This window comes from Monodelphis domestica, chromosome 6 (genome assembly GCF_027887165.1).
Source record: "Monodelphis domestica isolate mMonDom1 chromosome 6, mMonDom1.pri, whole genome shotgun sequence".
Classification (NCBI taxonomy): Eukaryota; Metazoa; Chordata; class Mammalia; order Didelphimorphia; family Didelphidae; genus Monodelphis; species Monodelphis domestica.
Genome location: NC_077232.1, coordinates 617,235 through 641,976, shown reverse-complemented (window position 1 = coordinate 641,976; position 24,742 = coordinate 617,235). Strand labels below are relative to the sequence as shown.

General features: G+C 65.8%; 3 protein-coding genes across 10 annotated transcripts; 1 reads left to right on the top strand and 2 right to left on the bottom strand.

Annotated features, from left to right (window-relative positions):
* Positions 1–538: 538 nt before the first annotated feature.
* TSPAN4 (tetraspanin 4) lies at positions 539–20,215 on the bottom strand. Of its 6 annotated transcripts, none has more exons than XM_056801097.1 (9): positions 20,092–20,215; positions 15,011–15,099; positions 11,355–11,434; positions 5,688–5,879; positions 5,531–5,605; positions 2,181–2,282; positions 1,682–1,813; positions 1,460–1,543; positions 539–1,032 (listed from the first exon to the last, which is right to left on the bottom strand). In XM_056801097.1, exons 3-9 carry the CDS (start codon positions 11,415–11,417, stop codon positions 964–966), a joined length of 717 nt encoding a protein of 238 aa, XP_056657075.1. In that variant the 5' UTR covers positions 11,418–11,434; positions 15,011–15,099; positions 20,092–20,215; the 3' UTR covers positions 539–963. The 6 variants fall into 6 exon arrangements, with proteins under 6 accessions (XP_056657075.1, XP_056657073.1, XP_056657072.1 ...); XM_056801095.1 differs by having other exon boundaries at positions 20,088–20,214; XM_056801094.1 differs by lacking the exon at positions 20,092–20,215 and adding an exon at positions 17,114–17,370.
* A 161-nt stretch (positions 20,216–20,376) lies between these two features.
* POLR2L (RNA polymerase II, I and III subunit L) lies at positions 20,377–20,927 on the top strand. Its single transcript, XM_056801117.1, has 2 exons — positions 20,377–20,668; positions 20,748–20,927. The coding sequence occupies exons 1-2, from the start codon at positions 20,574–20,576 to the stop codon at positions 20,854–20,856; spliced, it is 204 nt and encodes a 67-aa protein (XP_056657095.1). The 5' UTR covers positions 20,377–20,573; the 3' UTR covers positions 20,857–20,927.
* Positions 20,928–20,988: 61 nt separating this feature from the next.
* CD151 (CD151 molecule (Raph blood group)) lies at positions 20,989–24,642 on the bottom strand. Of its 3 annotated transcripts, none has more exons than XM_056801101.1 (8): positions 24,512–24,642; positions 23,476–23,565; positions 23,217–23,408; positions 23,036–23,110; positions 22,851–22,955; positions 21,936–22,094; positions 21,763–21,849; positions 21,280–21,686 (listed from the first exon to the last, which is right to left on the bottom strand). In XM_056801101.1, exons 2-8 carry the CDS (start codon positions 23,557–23,559, stop codon positions 21,627–21,629), a joined length of 762 nt encoding a protein of 253 aa, XP_056657079.1. In that variant the 5' UTR covers positions 23,560–23,565; positions 24,512–24,642; the 3' UTR covers positions 21,280–21,626. The 3 variants fall into 3 exon arrangements, with proteins under 3 accessions (XP_056657078.1, XP_056657079.1, XP_056657081.1); XM_056801103.1 differs by having other exon boundaries at positions 24,516–24,609; XM_056801100.1 differs by having other exon boundaries at positions 20,989–21,849.
* Between the last annotated feature and the right edge of the window lie 100 nt (positions 24,643–24,742).

Below are 24,742 nucleotides of genomic sequence, written 5' to 3'. Positions count from 1 at the left end.
CTCCCCAAGCGGGGACCACGGATGGGCTCTGGAGAGGGCAGAGATGCCCCTGGGGCTCATGGAGAGGCTCTCATCCTGGCCCTTCTAGCCATGGAAGGCCCCACAGGGCAATCCAGGCCCAGGAGCCAAGAGAACTGGGTTCTAATCCTGTTTCTGCCCTGAACGTGCTCTGTCTTCCCCTCTGCAGACCTGTTTGCCCATCTCACGAGGAGGGCTTTGAGTTCGGTGGTCTCTGGCCCCTTCCAGCCCTGGTCCCAATGGCTCTGCTTCTTGGCTTCAGAGGCCCAGCCTCCAGGCTCCCGACTCTGCCTGCTCCTCCTCAGCTCTGCCCAGAGGAGCTGCCGGGCCCGGCTGGCTGGTCTCTGGGCCCCGGGCCAGCATTCTTCCTGTGCATGGACCCACACATAGCTCAACGGCTGTTCTCAGACAGGAGGGAGGCCAGAGCAGGCGATGCTCTTAGAAGCCCAGCTGGGCACCCCGTCCTGTGCGCACCTGGCCCTGGTAGGTTAGCAGACAGTCGGACAACAGAGCAGAGGGCTGCTGGGCACGCACAACGGTTTACTGAAGTCAAGACAAATCTGCAAACACAAAAGTGGTTTCCCGGGTCCGCAGAGGGAGATGAGTCTCCTTGAGGGCCACCTCCGGCCTGGAGTCTGGCCTGGAATGTTCGCTAGGAAGAGCCAGGGGCTCCCGCCAGGATTCGCTTACCTCCTGGGCCCCCCCACTGCCCCAAAGGTCCCAATGGGTGGCCAGGGAAGGGACATGGCCTCCCTCTGGGCAGACGGGGCCCCCTGGGGCTCCCATCTTCTGCCTCCTCCCTCCACTTTGTTCTCAGGCTTGAGAGGCTCTGGGGCATAGCAGGATGAAGCCGTTTATGAGGGGAAATGGGTGGGGTGAATGAACATGAAGGGAAGGTTCCCCTGTCCTTTGGGGAAGAAGCAGGGAGTGGACTGCCGGCCGGCTCTACGCACAGTAGGTGTCCGCTTTGGCCACCTGGCAATACATGGTCATGGCGAAGGTGAGGCCGAGGATCTATGGAAACAGGAGAGGTGGACGGGGGTAAGCTTGCTCCCTCAGGGCTCCCTGGGGACAAGGACTGTCTCCTTCCTGTTGATGCGTGGCCCGGACGAGCCCCAAATAAATAGTGGGCTAGTGACTTCCTGGGAGCCCCCCCACCCCATCTCCTTCCTAGCTTCCCCCCAATTCACCAATTTGTTCAGCAAGCAAAGGCGCCCAAGAATCTGAGCACGTCCCTGGACCACCCTGGCAAGTCCTGCTCCCTCTCTCGGCCTCGTTTCCCCATTGTGTCAGCTAAGTTGCTCTCAGGGAACCTCCTGTCTGTCTGGGGAGGGGGCAGTGCAGGGGGCCGCTGCCTTTGGGGACCCAAATGAGTGCAGACACCCCCCGTTCCCTCAGCGTGAGCAATGTCCGGCCTGGAGCTGGGGCCTTAGCGACTCACCTGGACCAGCGCCGTGCACAGCCCGAAGATGCCCACGGCCAGGAGGTTCTCCTGAAGCCAGATCTTCACTGTCTCGTAGCAGGGCTGGGAGAAGAACAAAGACCTGTCAGAAGCCCCTCTGATGCCCACGTCCCACCCTGACCATTCAGCCCAGAACCCTCCCCTGGGCCTCCGCCTCCAGGGAGGCTGCAGGATTAACCTATGGGTAAGCCCTGGACTCACCGCCTTCCACCAGGTACCCGGCGAGTGGAGGCCACAGCTGTCACTGAACTCCAGGCAACAGGAGTCGGGCACTCGCGTGCCATTGTAGACCTCGAACCAGTCCGTGTAGTTGGAGACCCCGCAGCACCGGAACTGGGGGAGCAGAGGGGTCCCCTCCAGCCTTCTGGGCCAGGAAGCTCCTTCCCCTCCCAGAACCCCCACAAGCCTGTGGGCCACAGAGAACCCCGAGGAGAGCCCAGAACGTCCCAACAAAAGCACCCTCAGCAGTGAGTGGGACGGGGGGCTCTGGACACCGGGAGCTCCTGGGTTCCAATCTGACCTCAGACCCTTCCCAACTGGGTGACCCTGGACAAGTCACTTCAGCCCCTACTGCCTGACCCTGACCACTCTTCTGCCCCTGAGCCAGCACTCAGGTGGCATGGAAGGCTTTATAAAATAAAAACATCAAGAGAAACCGAGACCCCCCCAGGAGGCACATGAGGGCTGGCAGCAGGCTTACGTCCGTCTGAATGATGCTCCAGGCGTTGGTGAGGCCGATATTCCCCTCCGTGCCATACAAGTGCAGCCCCTTCTTTAGGTCTCGCTGGGCGTACGTGTCAATCTGCGGAGGAAGCAGAGCAGAAGCCCCCCTCGTTAGACGGTGGAGGGGGACCTATTAAATACGTCCCTTCCTCACACGCAGACTGAGGCAGGCCCTGCCCACAGGGGGTTCCCCCTAGAGTTAGGGGAGTCCACATCCGCCCACCGTAAAGCTCAACCTGCCTCAGGCCACAATGGCGAGTCCCCAGGAGGGACCCAGGAGGCCCCCTAGCCCCTCTCCAGCTCTATTGGGGTCAAGGCCAAGTACGGGGCCTCTTTGTGGAGGCAGGCAGGCTCTGGGCACAGCATGGAGGGGCATCTCCCCCAGGCTGGACCAAGGGGGAGTCAAGCCTTGGCTGGACGCTAGCCCCCAGGCAGCCTCGACAGCGTCGAAGGCCAAGGCCTCCAGCACACCAGGTGGCACCCCCTTGCCAGGGCCCTCCATGCCAATGGGCACCAACATTTGTCTCCCTTTGACTGAACAGAACTTAGAGCTTTGTCCAACGGGCACCAGACAGAATGGTTGTGCCCTTGGAGCGAGATACCCAAGAACCACAGGCATTAGTCACCCCAAGGAACCTCACTTGTGCCTGTGACAGAGGGCCATGCTGGGAGCCAGGGACCACTGGCACCTCCAAGGGCAGAGGGAGACAGAGTTGCTGAGGCTCTAGTGCCAGGCTGGGGGTGCCTGGGTCCAATTACCCTGGGGGCAAGCCTCTGGGGTGGGAAAGAACATGGGTCTCCTGCCCATGCCCACTGCTGCCTGGAGCTCCAGGACATGGGAATTGTTCCTTTCTGGCTGCTTGCAAGATTTTCTCCTTGTCCTGGGAGGTGCCTGGTGGTTTTTTTTTTTTTTTTTTAACTCTTCCCTTTCATCTTAGCATCAATTCTGTGTACTAGTTCCAAGGCTGAAGAGCAGTGAGGGCTAGACCATGGGGGTCAAGTCACACAGCAGGAAGTGTCTGGGACCAAATTTGAACCTAGGACCTCCTGTCTCTAGGCCTGGTTCCCCATCCACTGAGCCACCCAGCTACCCCCCAGAGGCTTTTTTAAATCCTTATTTTCTGTCTTTGTATTGATTCTAAGAAGGAAGAGTGGCAAGGGACTAGGCAACTGGGGCTAAGTGACTTGTCAAGGGTCATACAGCTAGGAGTGGTGGATCCTTTCCATTTTTACTTTGCTCCCTGGTTCTAAGAGGCCTGGCTTATTTTCCGTTAAAATTTCTTGAAATGCAATGTCCAAGCTCGTTTTTTTTTTTTCTTTTGTCATGGCTTTCAGGTAGTTCAATGATTCCTAAATTATCTCTCCTCGATCAGTTTTCCAGGTCAGTTGTTTTTCCTATAAGATATTTCACACCTATTTTTTCAGACTTTCGACCTTATTTTATTGCTTCTTGATGTCTCATGGAGTCATTGGCTTCCTCCTGGCCACTTCTAATGATCAATAAGTTATTTTCTTCAGTGAGCTTTTGCATCTGTTTTCCCAAGCCGTTCATCCTCTTTTCATCTTTCCTCCATAGCTCTCCTTTGGGTTTTCCAATTTTTTTTTCTCTATTTAAAACTCTCTTCCTTTCGTTCCTCCCGGATTTCTCGTTGGGCTCATGTCTGGTCGGCCTTTTTCTCTGAGGCTTTGCTTGTCCCCAGGTTGGGGTCCTCTTTTTCTGGCTGTGTCCCTGCCACTTTGGCCGCTCTTTAAGGCAGGGCTCCTCCTTGGCCCATCCTTTGAGCCCCTTCTGGATGCTGGACTTGGCGTTAGCGCTGGGGCTACGAGCCCTCTTGCCCTGATCCCCCAAGGCTTACAAAAGCTCATTAGCCCATTTTGAAGGTGAGGAGAGTGAGTCTCCTTCTGACCTTTCCAGCTTTCCTCCACCTTACCCTGCCCCCCACTCTCGCAACCTCTCGGACCCAGGGCCCCGGCCTCCTGGCTGCTCCACCCCCACCCTGGGCATTTCCCTTGGCATCTCTCTCCAGGCCTCCTTCCCTAAGCCCACTTTCTACAGGAAGCCTCTTCTGACCCCCACGAATTGCAGCACCCATTAACAAGGGCAGGCGCCAGCGACAGGCTCGGTCTATACTGTCCGGAGCTTGTCAGCTCCTCGTTCTTTTAGCCCGGGAGCTCTGCAGGTGGGGCCTGGCTTTGGCCTTTGTTAGCCCTTGGCATGGGGTGGGGGGCAGGCCTGGGGAAGGAGCTCCGGCAATGACACCGAGTCCAGCCCATGGTCACCTCCGGCTCCGGGGCAGCCCAGGCCCCCGTGGGCCCCTCCCTTGGCTGCTCTATCTCCACTGATGAGGTCTGGCCAGGCTCACTGGCTTTAGCTGGTCCTCATTGGCCTCATGACCTGGCTATACAGCTCGCCCCCCTTCTCCGGGCCTCAGTTTTGTCACCTGTAAAATGGGGAGAAGCTAGGCAGCACAGCGGGTGGAACCTTCTCTTCCTCGGTTCAGATCAGCTATTTACTGGGACTCTGAGCATATTGCTTAGAACCCTGCTTGCCTCTGTTTCCCCATCTGTCTGATGAGCTGGAGAAGAAAATGGTGAACCGCCCCAGTGTCCATGCCACCCGTGGTCAGCCAGAAGCAGCTGAGGAATGGCTGAACCACTGCCACACTGGGGGGCTGCGGAGCCATCTTGGGGGAGGGGGAAGGGAGGTGTCGATGGGCCATGCTGAGCCGGGGAGGGGGGTATGGGGGGGGCTCTGGGAATTGTACAGCCCGTTGTCCTCCTCAATGGAGAAGAGGATCCGCTTAACGGCGGCTGCCCATGGGGGGGGGGGGCAGCTGTGAAGAGCTCTGGCAGGTGCCACAGGGGACGCCCTTAGTGCCTTCTCCCTGGCAGGCCGCCCTATGCTGGTCTCCTTGGGGGCTCCCCATTCACCTCCCAGGGTGGCACATAGGGGACCCCACAAACTACCTGGGGTCCCCCGGGCCCTGCTGCTGATTCTGGGCACTCCCTCCAGGGTGACGCATGTGCTCCTGAGGGAGGCGATAGGAAAGACCGAGTCAGGAGGACCTGGGTTTGAATCCTACCTCGCAACCCTGGACAAGTTGCTTTGACACTGCCTGCCTCAGTTTCCTCATCTGTCAAAGCTGGCTCTGCTGTCCTCTCCACCACGGAGCACCCCCCCGGGGGAATGAGGAACCAGGGAAAAGGGAGAGCCGGGCTCTGGAGGCAGCGGGGTGGGGCCAGAAGCCCCCGAGGCCGGTGGCCTGGCACACGCTGGGCACGTGGGAGGCGCCGACGAGGACCCCCTCTCGAGGCCGGGCCACCCACCTGGTCCGTGTAGACGAAGAAGAGGACGGCCACGACGAGCTCCAGCAGGAACACGGTCAGCAGCATGACGAAGAACTGTGGAGAGGCGGGCGGCCGTCAGGCTGGGGCGCGGCGGGCAGGGGGTGCCCGCCGCGCCCGGTGCCCGCCCCGCACTCACGCTGAGCAGCAGGCACTTGTGCTCTTTGATGGCCCCGATGCAGCCCACAAAGCCGATGGCCATGACGAAGGTGCCCATGACGATGAGCAGGTTGGCAGCGGAGAGCGAAGGGAAGGACGGCGACAGGGTGGCAAAGTTGCCCTGCGTCACGGCCAGCCAGATGCCCACTCCGAGAATGCCGCATCCTCCCAGCTGGGGTCAGCGGAGGAGAGAAGGAGGAGGAGCGGCGTCAGGCGGGCGTGCCCCGTGCCAGTGCCCCCCCAGATGCCCTGCCGGGGGGCAGAACTTCCATTTGGGCACAGCAGCTGCTGGGTAGACGCGTGGGGGGAAAGCCCACGATCCCATTTCACAGCTGATGGGGGGCCGCCCCCTCCCACAGGTGACCGCAGAGACAGCTGGGTGTGGCAGGGGCCCTAGAGGGACTTAGTTTCTCCATCTGTGAAATGGGTGCAGCGGTTCCCCCTCAGGGTCCCACCTAAAGCCCCAGCACAGGTAGCAGGTGCAAGAGGTCGGGGCAGAGAGCCGAGGTTCTGGGTTCCGATCTGCCGTCCGTAGCTTCCTCGCTCCAGCTCCCCGCGGGCAGCGCCCCCCTCCCACTGCCCCTGCCTGCCTCTGTCCAGCGCTGCCTTCCCGGAGGAGGGGGTGCCTGAGCCGGTGACGGGAAGCACCGAGAGGGTCGGGGGGCACCTGACTTCCATCTCAGAAGGCTCCAAAGAGGGGGCCCAGCCAGGAAGGGCCTGAGGCCACGCTGGAAGCCAGGCCCGGCTCTCCACCCGCTGAGCTGCCCCCTCCCAGGGCTCTTCTTATCCCCATTCACAGATGGGAAGACTGAGGCTGAAAGGCGGGCAGCTGTGTGCAGAAGCTGCAGGAGGCAAGATCGGGGCACTGAATGCCGAGCCAAGCAGCCTGGGGGGTGCAAAGATGCCCGGCTTGGGAGGGAACTTTGAGATTCCCTTTGGCCGAGGTCACCCCCTGGGCACCAGGACGCCCTCCTCTGGCCTCTGGGTCCTGCCGGAGGGCGCTGGGCACAAGGGAGAGAGGGGCTCCTGACCCCCTCACTAGGCAACAGGGTGCCCAGGCTGTGCCCAGACACGCAGGACTCCCCGGTCAGAGCCACCCCCAGGAATGTGCACGCACACACACTCAAGAAGACGGGAGTTCGAATCCAGCCTCAGACGCTAACTCGCCAGCCAATCCTGGGCACCTAGATTCTCTCTGCCTCAGTTTCCTCAACTGTAAAATGTGGATAGCCCCGCCCCTCCTTCCCAGGGTGCCTGTGGGCTTCATGTGCATAAATCACCTGGCGCGGCGCCAGCACACAGTAGGTGCCACCTAAATGCCCCCAAAGCCCCGGTCCTGGCTGGCAGGAAGGTCTCTCTGGGTCCCCGAAGATGGAGGGGAGTGAGGCCACCTGGTGCCAGGCTGGGTCAGAGGCCCAGAGGGAACCAGAACCGCCAATGGCCCCGGGATGGGCCCAGGCCCGATGGGACACAGACGGTTCCCTCCCCAGGCGGCCGGCCAGGAAAGCAAAAACCCGAGGGGTGGCTGGTAGCCAGAGGTGCTGGGTGCGAATGTGGCCTCAGACCCTTCCTCACCCTTGCCAGGCTTCCACTGAGAGCCAGAGGGAGGCCCAGAGTTGGGATGACGTCTCCAAGTCGGCCTCTGCATCCACCGGGGCACCGTGGTGCCAGGCTAATGTGCTCCAACCTGTCCCCTCCCCCACATTCGTGTGCAGACCCCGCCCCCACCCCCCAGGGCAGCCTCCTCCCTCCCAGGTCACTGCAGAAGCTGCCCCAAGCCTAAAAGGGGGCCAGTGGCCCCGCCTGGGCCCAGGGGATGGGGGAGGGGTCGGCTCAGCCCATGTGGCATCCCAGGAACCACGCACACGCGTGTACCAGGCCTGGCTGGGGGGGCCCATTCTAGGCACCGGCACGCGTCCCAGACGTCGTGTGTGGTGGGACATGGGGGGCTGCAGAAAGGGTGAGAGTGCTGGCCAACACTGCAGAGATTTAGGCCCGAATGATGGCGCCTGGACAGGCCGAGCCAACAGGACCCCCAAAGGGCGGCTTTACAGAAACAGAAAAGGGAACAAAGTCTGGAGGACCCCAAAGCAGCCACCGGAAGGAACCCCAGGAAAAGGGGGGACCCAGAGCAGCTGCTGGCGCCCTGCACCACACAGACAGCCACATTCTGCCCGCACAACCAGGACCATCACGCGCTGGACGCCAGTCTGGCCTCAGAAGGCCGCCTTCCAGGGCCCACTCTGAGACGGTTAAAAACAGGGAAGACCTGAAAGTGACCCTCGCCGGAGGGGGGCCATCCGGGGCCTGCAGAGAAGCGGCTCCAGAAGCCAGCAAGGGGGGCTCAGACGAGGGGGAATCGGGGTCCCTGCCGCACCCATGCCCTCTGGGAGAGCCCAGGAGCCATAAGGGAAAGAGCAGGAGATGCTTTTTCAGTGAGTCACAGCCAAGGCCTCAGGAAAGCAGAAGGCAGTTCAGATACTGGAGCCAGGCAAGTGGGCTGCTGGTGACTTGGAACCGTGTGTATGTGTGTGCACACGTGTCTGTGGGTGTGCGTGCGTGTTTAGCCCACCATGAAAAAATTGTTTGTTTCCAAATGGGGGAAAACTAGAATTTTTACAAACTCAAAAAATAAAAGCTGCCACGTTGGGCCTCCCCCAGAAAGCATCCTACCAGGGGTTCCAGAGCACGGTCAATGTTCACAGCATAAAAGGGAAATTCCAGGCGTGGGCAAGGGTCGGCCGCAGGAGGGGGCACGTCGGGCCTAGACAGGACAAGAGGCTCCCAAGTTCCTCTAAGAGGGTCAGCCCTCAGCCTCAGGAAGGAGGCCGGAGCAGCTGCAAAGGGAGGGCCGAGGGCAGCGGCCCATGATCAGAAAGGCCGATGGGAGGGGAGGGGGGAGACGCAGGGCTCTGGTCTGCCTCTGGGGGCTGAGGGAGCCTCGGAGGCAGCAAACACGAGCGGCCAGAGGGAGGAAGTTTAGAGGCGGGACCCGAGTCCATCCCTGGGGGGCCTGCTGAGTGGGAGACGGGCCGGCCCGCCCAGAGGACGGTGACCACGGACCAGAAGGCCCGGCTGGAGACAAGCCCAGAATGGCTGGCCTCGCATTGCACCCTTCACCCAGAGCACTGATCCTGGGAGACGCAGAGGACCATGGGGGCCAGAGGGCAGCTCGAGCGCCACCATTTCCATCCCAGCTCTGGGAGATGCCCCCGCGCCCATCAAAAGAAAACCCGAAAGAGCTCCCTGGGATCGGAGGCGGCAAATCCGAAATCCACCCCCCTCGTTTTACAGATCAGGAGGCTGAGGCCTTGAGAGGAGCAGAGATTCCAGCCAGTCACTACAGAGCAGGGCCAGGATTCGAATGTGCATCCTCAGGCTCGCAGGCCACAACTCTCTGTCTGCTTCAGCACAACCTGGAAGTCCAAACCCCCAATTTTACAGAAACGGAGGTGCAAACGGGCTTGTCCTGGGCCCCTGGTCAGTCAGAGGCAGGCCAGGGCTCACAGCCCTCACTCAGCCCCAGGCTCTGCATCCTGCTGAGGACCCTCCATGTGCGCCTTCCCTGGCTCAGCCCAGAGAGCCCCGTTTGGACGGTGGTGGCACCTGCGGCCTGCGGCCTGAGCCAGCAAACATGGAGCATCACTGGAGGCCAGCGAGCCTCTCTACCATCTTCCTTCCTCCTCCAGGCAGACGCCGGGCCTGCCTCCACCGGCTCCGGGCACCTGCCACCCCTCCCTACCCGTCTCCAGACTCGGCAACTCTCAGAACAGAGGTAGCGATCACGGAGCCCCGCACCGTCCAAAACCCCAGGAGACGCCCCCCCCCCCAAACCTGGGCGTATTAGACACAAGGAAGGAGTGTTAGAAGAGGCGTGGCTCTTCCCACCCTGAGGGCTGGCCGGTGGCTCCAAGGCCTGGCCCTGCACACACAGCTCTTCCTCCTCAGCCTCAGCACACAGTGACAAGAGGAGTTTGCTTGGGGCGGGGAGGGGGGGAGAAAACAAGTACTTATAAGACCTACTATGTGCTGATTACTGAGCTGGATGCCCTGCGGTTTTCTCATTTTGTCTTCTCAACAGCTCTGAGAGGATGGGTGCTACTATTATGCCCATTTAACAGCTGAGGAAACTGAGGCAGCCAAGATGAAGGGACTTGTCCAAGGGTATACAGCCAGTCGGGGTCCAGGCCTTGGACATTAGAACCTACACCTTCCTAACTCTGGACACAGGCGACCCAAAAAGAGCTGGACGAGGCCACAGCTGAGCGTGTCCAGCCCCTCCCTGGGCCAGTAGGATCCGAGATTGATGGTCAGTGCCCCACTGCTAGCAGGATGAGGGGGAGGGGCAGAGAAACTCCTGTGGGGGGTGAAAACTCTTGGCTACAGAGCAGGCAACAGCAGAGTGGCACGCCTCTAGGTCCATGGTGGCAAACCTATGGCACACGTGCCGGAGGGACACTCCTCCCACCCCCCACCCCTCTGGCCAGCAGCCAATGGGAGCGCTTCCTCCATCCCCTCTGGGCTCAGGGGGACTCCCGGGGGCATGAGGCTTGCTGCCCAGGCATTGGCTCTCTAAAAGGCCCAGCAGCATAGCTGCGGGGTCGGCCTGCTCAGGCATCATCTGAGTTCGCCACCCAGAAGGAGGGACTGTTGGCACCCCGGCCCCATTTCCCAGATCAGGAAACCGAGGAAACTCCCAGCACTGTCGGCCTGGCCCGGGGAGGGGCCTCTGGGCCTCAGCATCCACCCGGCTCACCCTCACGGGGCTCGCTGGGTGCTTGGACTGCAAAGGCTGGGAGGGAGGCCAAGGGTCAGAGACAAAGGAGGCGCCTCTCGCCCAGGGACAGGCAGCACTGGCGCATCCCCTCCCCCATCAGGCCAGGTGCCCGCGCCGTGACTTGTCAAAGCCTGTTAGTGAGGCTGGGCCAGGAGAGACCCTCCATCTGCTCCGGCCTGCGAGAGCCCCCCGCCGAGCTTCCGTCAGATGCCCCGAGAAGCGGCCAGAACCAGAGCTTAGGCCGGTCCCCCGCGCGGGCGCGCTGGGCTCCTAGCCAAGTCCCTGGGAAGGGCAGAGACCAGGTGGAAGGAAAGAGAAAGCGCCACAGAGGCAGGAGGGCCATTCGGAGGGGGAGGGGCCTCCAGGAAGGAGGCCCACCCTTCCCGCACCCCAGCAGCCCGCAGGACAGAGACAGACACAGGGTGGGGGGAGTCACTCAGGATGAGGGCTAGACCCCGCCGGGGGGCAGCTGGACGTAGCTGCCGACTGAAGGCCTTGCTTGAGCAGGGAAGAGCCGAGTTCAAATTCAGCCTCAGATGCTTACTCGAGCAGCCCTGGGTGAGCCTCGGGCTCCTGAGCGTCTCCCTCGGGGGCTGTGGCGAAGCCAAAGGAGACCCGGTGCCCAGAGCCCGGCCAAGGTAGACGGGCGCCCTCAGAAGCTGGGGAGGAAGGCTGGAGGGCGCTTGGGGGGAAGGATTTGGCTGGAAATGGGGAGGAGGGTCACAGCTGCCTCCAGGCTAGGGGGCGGGAGTGCAGCGCGGCCTAAGAGCCCTTCCCCCCCCTCCCCGGGGGCTGGGCCAGTCCAGAAAAGGGGCCCTTCCAAAAGGAACCTGAACCCAGGCCCGCCGGGCCCTCCCTTCCCGCACTCACCCAGAAGAGCAGGTTGAAGGCGAACATGAGGTACTTGACGCCCTGGAGGCAGGTGCGCGCCATGCCGCAGCGCCGCAGCTCTAGGAGGAAGATGAAGGAGAGGTCCAGGTAAAAGACCACGTACTTGCTGCCCTTGGCCGACCGGTACTGGGCCTTGGCGGCCTGGGGGCAGAATGAGGAGCCGCCGCCGCCGCCGCCGTCCTGGCCCCCCGGGCTGGCCCCGTACAGGCCGCTGTAGCGGCGGAAGGTGCCCGGCGCGAAGCCCGCGTCCTTGCTGTCCAGGGACGGGCTCCGGCGGTACGGAGACTCGTCCGTGCTGGACCTGCGCATGGCGCCCGCGGCCCGGGCCTCCCCTCGCGGCTGCTCCTCACGGGCGGCGGCGGCAGGGACGGGAGCCGGCCATTCCGGCCAGCCCGGCGGGGTAGGACCCAGGACGGGGCCGCCCGGAGCGGCGGGGACCCCTCCTCGTCCTCTGGCTCCCGGCTCCGCTTCGCGCCCCGCCCGGCCCCGTGGGACAGCACTTGCGGCCCCGAGCTAGGTTGCCCGCCTGCCCGCCGGCCGGCCTAGCGCCGCCCCGCCCCGGCCTCCTGCTCCCGGCTCGCTGGCGGCCAGACTCCGCCGCTGTCACAGCGCGCCCGCGCCGCCGCACTCCGGGGGGCTGTGGCCTTGCCCATGCCCGCGGCCGGCCGGCCTCTGCCCTGCCGCCGTCCCGGCGGCTCCCTCTAGCACACACTGCGGGCTCAGCACTCTCCCTCTCGCCCGCTCCCGCCCGCCGACCGCAGCCAATCAGGACTCGAGGCCCACGCCCCGCCCCTCGCTGTCCGCCCGCCCCCCCGATCCCCCGGCCCGGCTCCCAGCCGCCAGCGGCGGCCCCTCCCTGGTCCTGCTCGCGTTGGGGTCTGAGCTCGGAGCGACCTCGGCAGCCATCGGCGTGCGCCCCCCGCCCCACTGCGGGAGAGGCTTCAGGGCCCGGTGGGGGCGGGGCGGGCGCCCGGCCCCTCCCCTTGCTCCGCCCAGCAGGAGGCACCCCCAGAAGGCTGGGAGGTCGGGGGGAAGAAGGGGGGCAGCCTCCGCCCGGGAGTCAGGCTGGAGACTCCGCGGCGGGGCAGCGGAAGGGCCGGAGGAGCCCGCCTGAGCCTCACTGCGCCAGAGCCCGGGGGGAGCTCGGGGTACCCGGCCTCCGGGAGGGGGCGGGTCAGACGCCTCTAGAGCCGGGCAGCGGGCCTGGGCTGAGGCGGCTTCTTTTGTCCAGTGGAAGGGCCGCCCCCACCGCGAGCACCTCTCTCCGAGGAACAAGTGGGTCAGCCCCCCCGCAGCCCCCGGCCGGGCCGGACCCAGAGGGGAACAGAACGAGAGGGGGGACTCTGCGGGCGGGGGCGAACCCCTCCTCTGCCCCTCCCGCCTCATCCCAGGGCCGGGCTGCAGAGAAGCCGGAGACGGCGGCGGAGGGGGCGGCTGTGAGGCTACCCAGTGACTCCGCCCCCCTCCGCTGCAGCCCATCCCGACCCTTTGCTGACGCCTATCGGCTCCGGCGGGAACTCCAGGCCGAAGCGCCTCCCCCCTCAGCGGCCGCCGGAGACTCCGCCCTTCCTCCCGCCCCGCTTTCTCCACAAGGGGCAAGGGCTCCTCAGGGGGGCTGCCCGGCGGCCTCCTAGTCCGGATGAGTTTGAGCAGCTCCCCTCCCCACCCCGCGAGAGCCTCCGTTTACCCTTCCGTAAAATGAGGGGAGTTGGTCAAGATGCTGGCCAAGGCGCATTTGGCATAGCTCCCCGCACACCGTGGAGGCTGTCCCAGAAGCCCAGACAGCCCCTTGCCCCTGGCACCTCTTCATTGGGCCTCCACGTGCCCCTGCTGCCTGGGTTCTTCGGGGCAGGCTGCCAGCGTTGCACCAGCAGAGCCTTCTGCCCAGCCATGCCCTCCCATCTGTCCTCCCTCTGTGCCACGCTGTGAGCAAAGAACCGTTTGAGAGAGGGGCAGCCCGAACAGCTCCTACGGGTGGGGGGCAGCCTCTCCCCCCCATCCCCAGAGATTTCCCTCCTCTCCAGCCTCAGTGGCCTCCCTGAACTTCCCCCACCTCCATCCTCCCCAAATGGGCACGGATAGCCACCGCGGCGGCACATTCCCCCAGTGTTCCCTTCCCAGGGGCTCGAGGCTCCAGGCCAGGGCCGTCCTCCCCCGCCTTCCAAGGCCCCTTCTTCGAGGGCACTTGGAGCAGGCGTCCCCCAGCCAACTCAAGGCAAGGGGTTTGCCTTCTTTTGCTCCGTGCCGTTAGCCTAAAAGTCGTTCTCCTCAGCAGAAGAGCCAAGCACTGCCCAGGGCCGCGCCCGGCTCCCTTGGGCCTCCCGGGCATCGGCAGGCCTCCACGTGCCATTGAGGCTTTTCCAGCCAATCTGGTGCGAGGATGCGTGCGTGCGTGCGTGCGTGCGTGAGCTCCCTGGGTGGCCACATCAGGCTCCGCGGACAAATCCTTCCTGCCTCCTCCCCAGCAGTATTCCTGCCTCTGTCCCAGTCGGCCTCAGCAGCCTCTCCTGTCCCTCCTGGGCTCTCTTCTCTCTCTCACGCGAGTCCATCCACCCTTTGCATCCGCTTTGACGCCGAGAGTCCCCGGCTGGGCTCCACTCCGGTCCCAGAAGCCCCGCCCCCTCGGGAGGACACAGACGCTCTCTAAGCCACGCCCCCACGTGGGAGCCGAGCTCCGCTAATAAACTTATTTCCTCTGACCCCGCCCCAGCGCTAAGCCACGCCCCCCCCAGGGCCAATTGGGGGGGGCCCTGGGCAGCGGTTCTGTGCCCGAGCTTCCTTGTGAGGACCTCCGAGGCCGGCCCCCTCCTCAGGGCGGGCTCTTCCTCCTCTCCCGGCAGCCTCTCTTGGGGCGAATCGGGCTCGGGCCCTCCCCAGCCCTTCCTCTGCTTCGAGTGCCCTGGGCGCCACTTTTCGGCCTGGGACCCAGAGGGGGGGCACATTCCCACGGCTGGTGCTGGGGCCCCGAGCCTGCCTCCCCCGCAGCTTCCATGGCCTCCAGTCCGGCAGGAGGGGGAGGGGGGCCCTCTTTTTAGCACCATCAGCAGAGAAGGAAGTGACTTGCCCAGGGCCACTCTAGCCAGTGGCCCACAAGGGACAGAGGAGCACCTGAGAGCACACTCCTCTGGGAGGGCCCTCCATGCCTAGGCTGGGGCAGGGCAATCCCTGTCCTCTGGCAGAGAAGGAGCCCCAGAGCCCAGGGCTCCAAGGACAAGAGGAAGGCCTCTCTGGTCAAGGAAAGGGAGCTGGAGCACCAGCCCAGCCTGGAGGGCTTCCTGGGGGAGGAGGAACAGGATGCTGCTGGGAAGGGGCGGGAAGGCGCTCCAGGGCCCAGAGTCTTGCAGAGGCCACCAGGCAGAGAGGGGCAGAGAGAGCAGGGCAAGGGCAGGATGCCAAGGGCGCCCCCAGTCTGAGAAGGAGAACCTTCCCTGGGCCCTGGCACAGATGGGGTCTGGTCGCCAAACTGCCCCGCCCCGGTGGGGGGCCCTTCTCCGGTCCAGGCTGGGGTCAGCGGGGGAGGTTCAGGCCTCCTCCCGAAGGCTCCGGGCACCCTGAGGGTGGGGCAGGGGGGCGAACCCCCGGGGAAGGAGCTGCCCCCCAACAGGGCCCACCCGCCTCCCCCCAGCCTCTCCTACCTGTCCCGGGGCCGGGGGCAACGTCTGCTCGGGAGGGTCCCAAAGGCCGGGCCGCCCGCGCCGCCCGCCGAAGGAGGAAGCCGACAGCTCTGCAGGAAGGAACCAGCCGGCAGTCAGGGGTCATTTGGGAGATTTCCTGTTCTCCTCCGAGAGGGCCACGGGAGGACACGGCGCAGGACGGCCCCCCACTGCCCCCCAGGGCCCAGAGAAGGGGGGCCGGTGACACCCCCAGGGCCCAGAGAAGGGGGGCCGGTGACACCCCCAGGGCCCAGAGAAGGGGGGGCCGGTGACACCCCCAGGGCCCAGAGAAGGGGGGCCGGTGACACCCCCAGGGCCCAGAGAAGGGGGGCCGGTGACACCCCCAGGGCCCAGAGAAGGGGGGCCGGTGACACCCCCAGGCAGGCTCCCCAGAGCACCCACCACCCTGGGGGCAGAAAAGGGGGGGCCAGTGACTTCTGGGGCCTCGCTCTCCTTTCCAGCTAAGGCCACCTCCTGGCAGCCAGCACCCTCCAGGTCGTGTCCCGATGCTGGGGTTTAGGCCGTGGCCCCCCCAGAGAATGCCAGCTGTTCCCCTGCACCACGTTTGGGAGGCCAGGATAGGCACTGCCTCACCCCAGCCGGAGGGAGCCCCTCTTGTGTAATGGAGGCAGAATGGGGGGCACCTCCGGGGGGGGCCGGCTCTCTGGCAGGCCTCCCGGAGCTCTGGGCCAGCCGCCACCGCTTCACCCCTAAGGAAGGAGCCTCTGCAACTGGACCCAGCCAGTACCTGTGGTGGCTGCCCCTCCCCCGCTGGCTCGTCCCCCCCCCTTCCTGCCTGACCCGGTTCGGAGCCCTCGAGCCCACGCAACTCCCGAGGCCTCCGTTTCCTCATCTGCAAAATGGGGGTGCCGGCGGCGCCCTCGCCGGCTGTGGAGAGGCTCGGCAGAGGCCGCGGGTGCCGCCGATGGGAGCTATTGATTGTTACTGGCTGGCCGGAGCGCGAAGGGGAAGGGTCTGCGCACGCGCGCGGAGCCGGGCTGGGCTTGAGCCGCCTTCCCAGGCCCCCCAAACCCGAGCCCCGGGCAGCAGCCGGCTGTGGCTTGGGCTGTGAACTAGGCATCCTCTGGGCAGAGAGGCGGATTCGGACCCCGGAGGCGCAGGGAGGGGCGAGGCCTGCCCACACCTAGCGACTGGCGCCTCTGGGAGGCCTGCATTGCTCGGCTTTGACCCCTCCCCTCCCGTGCTTGCCCTGCTCTTAAACGCGGCGCGGCACCCTGGAAGCGGCCAACGTGGGATTCGAACCCAAGTCCTCCAACTTCGGCATGAGCGGTGCCGCCCTCCCCCTCCGCTGGAGTCGGAGAACTTGGGGGGAATCGAGGGGCTGCCCGAAGGCGGCCGCACGAGGGAAGGGAAGAGGCTCCGGGTCCCAGGAAAGGGCTTTTAGCCTGCGCCTGGCCCCGAGTTCCAATCCAGACTCAGAGGCTTACTAGCGGAGTTACGCGGCTCATTTCACCTAACGGGCCGGCGGGGGGGGGGGGGGGAACGGACGCATAGAAACGGCGTCACCGCCCTTAGCGGGGCCCGCAGGCCCCCACCTTCACCTTCCGCCGGGAGCCGAAGTCCGACGAAAACAACATTCCTCGGGCTAAAAATAGCCCTGCGCGCCCCCCCCCCCGGGAAGTTTGGGCTCCGGGAAGAGCCGGGCCAGGAGGCGATTCGTGCAGACTATTGGGCCAAAGCCGCCCCCCCCCCCCCCCCCCGTTTAACTAAGACCATCTGGCTCACGTGGCCCTCCCAGCTGGAGGGGGCGGGGCAGAGGTGGGTGGAGCCACCCACCCGCCCCGGGCCCCGCATTCCTATTGGCTGGTCGATCCACAGGCCTCCCCCGCCTGACGCCGAGAAGGAGGGCCTGGGAAGGCCCCAGGGACCCCCCACATGCCTTGGCTGGCCCGGGGCAGCCCCGCCTTTTCTGGGAACTCGGCGTAATTTGGAACCGCTCCTCCGGCCGCCCTTCCCGGCTGGGGCCCCTTCCCCGAGGCCGCGGGGGAGCGGGGAGGGAGGGGCCCCTCGCCAAGAGCCCCAAAGGCCACCTGTCCCCTCCCCCCGTCCGGGCCGCCCACTCACGGGCCTGCCTTTGTTTCCCCCGGGGCGACTTCAGCTCCGCAGGCGGACGCGCTTCCCTGGAGGGCGGCGGCGGCGGCGGCGGCGGCGGCGGCGGGAGGGGCTGCAGCGGCGGCTCCCAGCCTGCGCCATCTCTGACTCACCGTCCCCCGCTCAGAAATACCCCGAATCTGCCTTGCTGGGCACGCGGCCTGCGCCAGAGCCCGGGCCGGGTCCGAGCTTCCTGGCAGGTCCCTAGCGAAGGGCAGAGTCTCCCCCCCAGCCCAGGGCGGCCTGTTGGGGAAAGCCGGAGGGCGCCAGGGCCGGCCATCGGCAGAGGACCCTGGGGGGGGGGGGGAGGACGGGCTCAAGTACCGATGCCCTCCAGGGGCCCCTGTGTCTGCGGCCCTAGTTGTGGGTGGCACAGGAGCGCCCCGGGGCGACCCGCTCTGTGCCAGGCTCCATGCCATCTTCCCCTGTAACCCCACGCCGCACAGCAGCCAGGAAGCGCCACAGAAAGGCAGCTTCTCTCCGAGGCGTGGGCACCGCTGCCCGCCCCGTGCCAGGGGGACACAGACATGAACAAGGGACGAGGTTAAAGCCCCCGAGGGCCTCTGCTGGGTCCCCTCTGGCTGGCCCAAAATCTGAGCAGGGAGGCTCCCCACAGGGGCTTCTGAAGCCTCAGCTTGCATACGTGCAGGGCCAGGATGCTCATCCCTTTGCCGATGGGCACAGGTAGCCTAAAAATGGTTGGCAAATGCGAGCAAGTGTTCCTCCAGAGCCAGCCGAGGCCACAACAGAAGCCTTGCTTCCAGCCTCCTTGGAGCTGGCCTCCTTCCCCCTTGGCCAGCGGCCCATCCACCCAAGGGACACACACCTGTGTGCGAGGGACCTGCCTCGTGCCGGGCCCCCGGCCAGATCCTGCAACGAGACGACGGTCCTGGCCAGGGAAGGCTCAGAGTCCCAAGGGCCCACGTGCCCACTGCATGGCTGGGAACACTGAGGCTCCCATAAGGATGGCAGGAGGAAGAGCATCCACTAGGCGGGTGTGAGTGCTGGGGGCGGGGGCACCAGGGCAAGCGTTGGGCAAGAACTCTAAGGGGCTGGCAGAGCCCCCTGTGCCAGGCTACCAGGGAGGAGACTTCACAGGCAGCCACGTCCTAGAAGCTTGAGGCTGACTGCCCGGGGCCAGTCCTATGACAGCAGGGGGTCCCCCGTGTTCCGGGCCATTCTAAGCCCAGGGAGTCATCAGGGTCTAAGTGGCGAGTCCAGTCTGCCCCACTTCTTCAGGGCACCAGGGGAGGCCTGCCAGCTCTGCCCCTGGTCAGGTGCCAGCTCCCTGATCTCCAAGGAATCCAGTGCAAAGGGTCAGGCCTGGGTACCGGCCCCAGCCTGTACTTGGGCCCCTGCCCTAGCATTGGGGAGCTCTGCTCATGGACAGCCTGCACTCCACCTCACTGGAGGCAGAAATAGTCCTGTATCTGCTGCCCCCTCTTCCAGGAAGCCTGCCTAGAATGCCCCCTGCCCCTGCTCTGACTCTGTCCCTAACCCGGAAGAGGGGGAGGATCAGGGCACCCTAGTCTCCCCACACAGCCCAGGCTGGCACCAGCAATCAGTGTTGGGGTGCCCCACCCAGCCCCTCCCCGTGCTCAGAGCCTGTGGCCCCCCTGCATCCCCAGTCTCTGCCCACACAAGCCCAGATCCACAGAGGATGAGGCTCCCCAATGGACAGAAGGGGGGGACCCTCGGAGGCTGCCAGCCCATGCCAAGAGGTCTCTGGGTCAGGAATGATCAAGGCAGAGCCGAGAAGGGACCGTGGACAAGGGAGCATCTGTCCCCATGGTGGAGGGCACTTGGGGGGGGGGACTCGGCCCTCCAGAGGAGCCTGGGGCCTCAGTGACCAGCCAGCCCACACAGCCCCCAAGTCCAGGGCGATCTGGGCAGGGGTGAGGGGCAGCGGGCACAGGGAAGGGGAGACAGAGGAAGGCCAGACTGGAGCCCAGGCACGAAGGATCCCAAGAGGGGAGGGGCATGGAGGCTGGACCCCTGACTTCCCGGGGACTGCTGGAGAGGGGCCTCGGTGCCTGTAATGCTTGGCCGGCACCAGGCAGAACGAGCCTGGCTTCTGGGGTCCAAGCTCTGTGCCATGCAGTGGCCCTAGGCAAGTCCCTTAGCCACTGGCCTCAGTTGGCTCCTCTGAAAATGGGGGCAGGGGGCCAGAAAGCAGCCCCCTCTGGTCCCAAAGGAATTCCTCTTTGGGGGGAGGGGATGGTCCCCAGACAAGAGCCCCCCTCCCGGACTTGGGGGATAGGGAGCCCATTCCCAGGCAGGCCTGAGAACCCCATGAGGGAGGGCAGTGGGGCTCAAGACTGCCTCGCAGTGGTTTAGTCTTTTCCAGGCCCCCAAATCACAGGGGCGGGTGGGCAGCAGATGGCCCGCTAGGCCTGGCCTGAGCCCCAGATCCTGCCCTGCCCAGGGCCCCCCAAGAACGGCCTGGGGGACTGGCAGTCCAGGAGGAGTGCTGCCAGGGGCTGGGGCGCCCACAAAGGCTCCATCCGCCCCTCCCCCGGGATCTCTTGGGGGAGGGGGGCTGTCCAGGGCAGTCCCCGAAGGGCTGGGCTCCTGCCCCCCCAGGCCAATCACTGCCAGTCTCAGAGTCCCGCCCCCTCTCCGTCCCCCCATCTGAGGCCAGTTAGAGGGCGTCGGCTCAGGGGCTGGCCGGGACGAAGACCCCCAGGAGGGTCGGAGTCCTCTCCACCCGTTCTTGGGGACGCGGGCCCGGGTCTCGGAGCGCCGGCGGAGAATGCGGATAACTGGGGCACCGGTGGGATCCAGCCGCTTCCCTCCCCGAGCCTCAGCGCTCCCGCGGTCCAGCACAGAAAGTTTCCCTCAAGTCCCGGGACCCCATCGGCGCTCGGCACGGAATAAGTTCCAGCGGCGCCTCCACCATTTGCACAGTCCAGGGCCAGGGGCTGCCCAGAGCTAAAGAGCTAGCTACCTACGCGCAGGCGGCGGCGGCGGCGGCGGCGGCTCCGGCTCGGGCTCTGCTCGGGCTCCAAGTGCAGCCGCCGCAGCCGCGGGCGCCGCCGCCACCTCCTCCCAGCTGTCAGTCAAAGCGCGTTCTAGCAGCGCCCGGACGGCCTCCCGAGGCCTCTGGCCCCAGCGAGCCGCCGTAGGCGCAGACAGGGCCATAGCTATTGCAGGGGGGAGGTCATGCCTCGTCCCGTCCCTTGCGCTTCCGCCGAGGTTTCTCGGGACCCCGCCGCCCGACAAAGACCCCGGAGGCGGAGGGCGAGGCAGACGGGTCCGGCTTTCCCCGAGGCCAGGAGAGAACGCAGGGAGAGGAGCCAGCCCGAGCCTCTTCCGGTCTCCCCCATGAATCGCAGTAGTAGCGGCCGGGCCGGAAGCGGAAGTGGGGAGAAGAGGGGCGGGGCGGCTGGAGCGGACGGCAGAGGAATTTGGTGTCCGCTTCTTCGCTGTCGCCATGATCATCCCCGTGCGCTGCTTCACGTGCGGCAAGATCGTGGGCAACAAGTGGGAAGCCTACCTGGGACTGCTGCAGGCCGAGTACACCGAGGGGTACGTGCCCGGCGCGGGGGGAAGGGCAGGGGAGCGACCGGGCCAGCCTCCCCTCACCTCCCGCCCCATGTCTCCGCAGGGACGCCCTGGACGCGCTTGGCTTGAAGCGCTACTGCTGCCGCCGGATGCTACTGGCGCATGTGGACCTGATCGAGAAGCTGCTGAACTACGCGCCGCTGGAGAAGTGACCCCGCGGGACCCTCCACCGGCCATGCCGGCCCCGCAATAAACCGCTGCTCTAGTCGCCCCCCCCACCCCAGCCTTGTCTTCGGCCTCTTTCTGTGGGGGGTGGAATCGGGGCCCCGCCCACACTAGCCCCCTCCCCCGTCATCCCTTTAGCGGGGGGAGGGGCACAAGGGGGAAGGGGCTGCCCTGAACAGAGGCAACCAGCGAGGTTCGCTCCGGCCTGCACTGAGGCGTGTTGGGGGGCTCAACTGTCCGGGAGCCCCCTGGGGTGCAGGGAAGCTGCTCTGGCCCCAGTGGTGGAGCAGGATCTCCCGCCTCACCCCAGTGGGCCGCCAAAGGCTTCCCTTTTCTCTTGGGCTGAGGAGAGGAGAGGCAGCTCCCCCTCGATCTGCCCATCCCCCCATGTCACCCCAAGAACCATCCAGTCCAGAAGTACAAAAGAACTTTATTTCAAGAAGCAGCTGGGGGGCAGCCCTTGTGGAAGGCAGGAGGGGGCCGTAGGTCAGGGGAGGCCGCTGGGCAGGACCGGACCTTCCCCACCCCCAAGAAAGGGCCCAGGAGGAGACTTTAACGAACCAGCTGAGAGACTTGGAGCTGGGGAAGGGGCCTCCCAGGCAGCCGGCCAAGGCACCCGACTCCCCCGGGGTCCCATGGAGGCGGAGGGAGGGGGCTGCCGCCAGGGCAACAGCTCGGGGAAGGAAAGGGAAAGGGAAAGGGAGCCGGCAATAAGTTAGCAGGGAGGCCGCTAGCCGCCCCAGGCCTGCAGACGCCACTAGTAGTGCTCCAGCTTCAGGCTCTTGTACAGGCAGCAGGTGACGATCATCCCAAAGATCTGGGGAGAAGCAGAGGAGGGGGGTCGCAGGGGCTGCTGGGCAGCGTCCCACCCGGTCCAGCCAGCTGCCCCTTACCTGGACACACGCAATGCCCAGGCCCACCGCCCCGATGATCCTCAGGTGCTCCTGAATGAACCTCTCCAGCTTGGTGATGCAGCCACCCTGGGGAGGGAAGCCTCTGAGGAGGAGGCCCTGAGGAGGCGTGAAGGCCGGCCCTGTGTCCCTCCGCCCCCCACGGCCCCTCCTACCTCCACCTTGTAGATGTTGGACGCGTGGTCCCGCTGCCCGCAGCCCCTCACCACCGTCTTACAGCAGCTGTCAGGGAACTTGCGACCCTCGGCCTCCCCCGACTGGATCCACGTGCTCTCCTGCCAGTCCTGAGAGTTGTTGCTCCCGCAGCACTTGAACTGGAGGGGGGGGCAGAGGGGAGGCCAGAGTGAAGGGGCCACGGGGTGGGGGAGTCAGGGACAGGGCCACGGAAGGGGCCGGAGAGACAGGGAAGGGGCCACGGAGGGGGGCGGAGAGACAGAGATGGGGCCAGAGAGGGACAGGGCCATGGAGAGGGGCAGAGAGACAGGGACAGGGCCACGGAGGGGGGGAGTCAGGGACAGGGCCATGGAGAGGGGCAGAGAGACAGAGACAGGGCCACAGAGAGGGGGAGTCAGGGGCCGGAGAGACAGGGAAGGGGCCACGGAGGGGGGCCAGAGAGGGACAGAGCCACGGAGGGGGGCAGAGAGACAGGGACAGGGCCATGGAGGGGGGCGGAGACAGGGACAGGGCCACGGAGAGGGGGAGTCAGGGACGGCCACGGAGGGGGGCAGAGAGGCAGGGAAGGGGCCAGAGAGACAGGGACAGGGCCAAGGAGGGGGGCAGAGAGACAGAGACAGGGCCACAGAGGGGGGGATGGAGACAGGGATGGGGGGAGAGAGAAGGGGACACGGCCACGGGGGGGGGGGGGGACACACAGGGACATGACCATGGGGGGAGATGGGATGGGGCCACGGAGAGGGGGGAGACAGAGCCACGGAGGGAGGGGGAGACAGGGATGGAGCCACGGTGGTGGGGGAGATGGGGACAGGATGGGGGGGGGGGAGACAGGGACGGGGCCACACTCGTGTCGGAGACAAGGACGAGGATAGGCTGGGGGAGCCCCTGACTCCCACCTTCTGCTGTAGGCTGTCCACGGCCCCGGTGACCCCCTCATGGCCTGGCTGCTGGTACTTCTGGACCATGGTGTTCTTGAGGTTATCCTTCAGCTCGAAGCTCAGCTGGAATCCCGGGAGGGAGAGGGGGGGCCGTGAGGCGCGGCTGAGCCACCAGGTACACCCCCCACTGGGCCCCCTCATACCTGCTGGTAGTAGATGTAGGCCAGGATGCCGGCGATGACCTCCAGCACAAAGATGACGAAGAGCAGGAGGAAGTACTGAGGAAGGAGATGGCGCTGAGGGGGCTCCGGGGGGCACCCCAAGGGCAAGGCTGGGCACAGGGGGGAGCCGGGCGCCCCCGAAGGCCTGGGGGGAGGGGCTCACCAGGCGCAGCAGGTTCCTCCTCTCCTTGAAGGTGGCGCAGCAGCCCAGGACGCCAGTCACCATGACCACGGCCCCGGCCACCACCAGGATGTAGGCCGTGGCCAGGTACGTGTTGGAAGCCAGCAGGCTGATGTAGTCGCTCTTGAGGGCCAGCGTCCAGACGCCCACCGCCATGACAGCCAGGCCGGCCAGCTGCGGGGAGCGGTGGTCAGGGGGGGCAGGGCCAGATCCCCCCCTCCCCGCCGGCCCCCCTCCTCACCCAGAAGCAGCAGTTGAAGGTGAAGAGCAGGTACTTGAGGCAGATGGTGCCGCAGGTCTCCTTCTTCTCGTTATACTCGCCCATCCTGACCTGAGGCGGCCGGGAAAAGGAAGCCTGAGGGTGGGACGGCGGAGCAGGGCAGGAAGGGCCTGGTCCTGGGGGAGGGGGAGGAGCCCAGAAGCCGCCCCGCCCCCCCCAGCCCATTCCAGTCTCCTGCTCTGTAGGAGAAGCTTCCCGACCAAACCACCTCTTCTGGGCCGAACTCGAACCCGGACCTTCCTGGCTCTACTACACGGAGCGACAGGAGTTCCTCTGGCTCAAATGTGCCCACTGACCCAGAGGGTGGGGACAGCCCTTTAGCAGCTCTCGCCTCAGGGGCTCGCGCCCCTGACAGGCTTAGCTGCCTGTCTGCCTCAGTTTCCCCCGGTGGCAGCAGAGCCCCTTCCACCCTCTCCTCCCCGGGACTGTAGACCAGCAGGCTGCCGGGAAGCCCCTCCCCGCCCGCCTTCTCCCGAGTGCCCCCGGGCCGCCCGGCGGGAGGGGGCTTGGGGAGGTCCCGGGGCGGGGCCCACCGGGCTGCGGAAGGCCGGCGGAGGGGGCCAAATAGTTGTTCGGCACCCAGACCCGGCCCTCCGCCCCACCCCAGCGTTCCCCGGGGATGACCAGGGCGGTCACTGATGGCCCTAGGGCGGGGGCGGAGCATGACTTCATCCCGGCCGTCCTGCCCAGCAAAACAGAGAAGGCCGCAGCCAAGGTGAAGGTGGGGAAACTCGGGAAAGGGCTGCAGTCAGGGAGGGCTTCCCGAGGGCGGAGGCCCAACGGAGCAAACTCGCCCTTTCTCCCGGGGGCCCCTCCCTCCCGGCCTGGCGCAGGGAAACTGAGGCGGGAGGGATCGCCCCTGAGGCCGAGCGGGCGGGGAGCCCGGGAAGCAGGCCCGAGCCTCCTCTCGATCCCCTCCGCCCGTAGGCCCGGCCCCGCGGCTCTGGCCCCCCCCATCCCTCCCTCCCCGCCCCCCAGCCCGGCCCAGGACCCTCACCCACTGCGTGCGGCTCGGAGCGCGGAGGAGGCGGCGGAGGGACGGGACGCGGACGGGACGGAATGTGCTGCCTCCGGCCCAGGCCCCAGCCAGACCCCGCCCCGGCCAGACCCCGCCCCGGCCGGCCCAGGCCCGGCCCCCGCCGCCGCCGCCGCCGCCGCCCAGTCTGCGCCGCTCACAAAGTAGCCGGGGGGAGTTCCTCCGCCCCCCCCCCCCCCCGCGTCACTTGCA

Excerpts from the sequence above, each read along its gene's own strand:
- TSPAN4 (XM_001364341.3), bottom strand. The coding sequence starts at position 11,684 with ATGCGCAGGTCCAGCACGGACGAGTCTCCGTACCGCCGGAGCCCGTCC. Across the intron at positions 2,283-5,530 it reads TCTTCGTCTACACGGACCAG|ATTGACACGTACGCCCAGCG; the intron begins GTGGGTGGCCCG and ends CTTCCTCCGCAG. Across the intron at positions 1,033-1,459 it reads TGTGCACGGCGCTGGTCCAG|ATCCTCGGCCTCACCTTCGC; the intron begins GTGAGTCGCTAA and ends CTGTTTCCATAG.
- CD151 (XM_056801100.1), bottom strand. The coding sequence starts at position 23,559 with ATGGGCGAGTATAACGAGAAGAAGGAGACCTGCGGCACCATCTGCCTC. Across the intron at positions 22,956-23,035 it reads CCTACATCTACTACCAGCAG|CTGAGCTTCGAGCTGAAGGA; the intron begins GTATGAGGGGGC and ends CCGGGATTCCAG. Across the intron at positions 21,850-21,935 it reads CCAACATCTACAAGGTGGAG|GGTGGCTGCATCACCAAGCT; the intron begins GTAGGAGGGGCC and ends TTCCCTCCCCAG.
- POLR2L (XM_056801117.1), top strand. The coding sequence starts at position 20,574 with ATGATCATCCCCGTGCGCTGCTTCACGTGCGGCAAGATCGTGGGCAAC. Across the intron at positions 20,669-20,747 it reads CAGGCCGAGTACACCGAGGG|GGACGCCCTGGACGCGCTTG; the intron begins GTACGTGCCCGG and ends ATGTCTCCGCAG.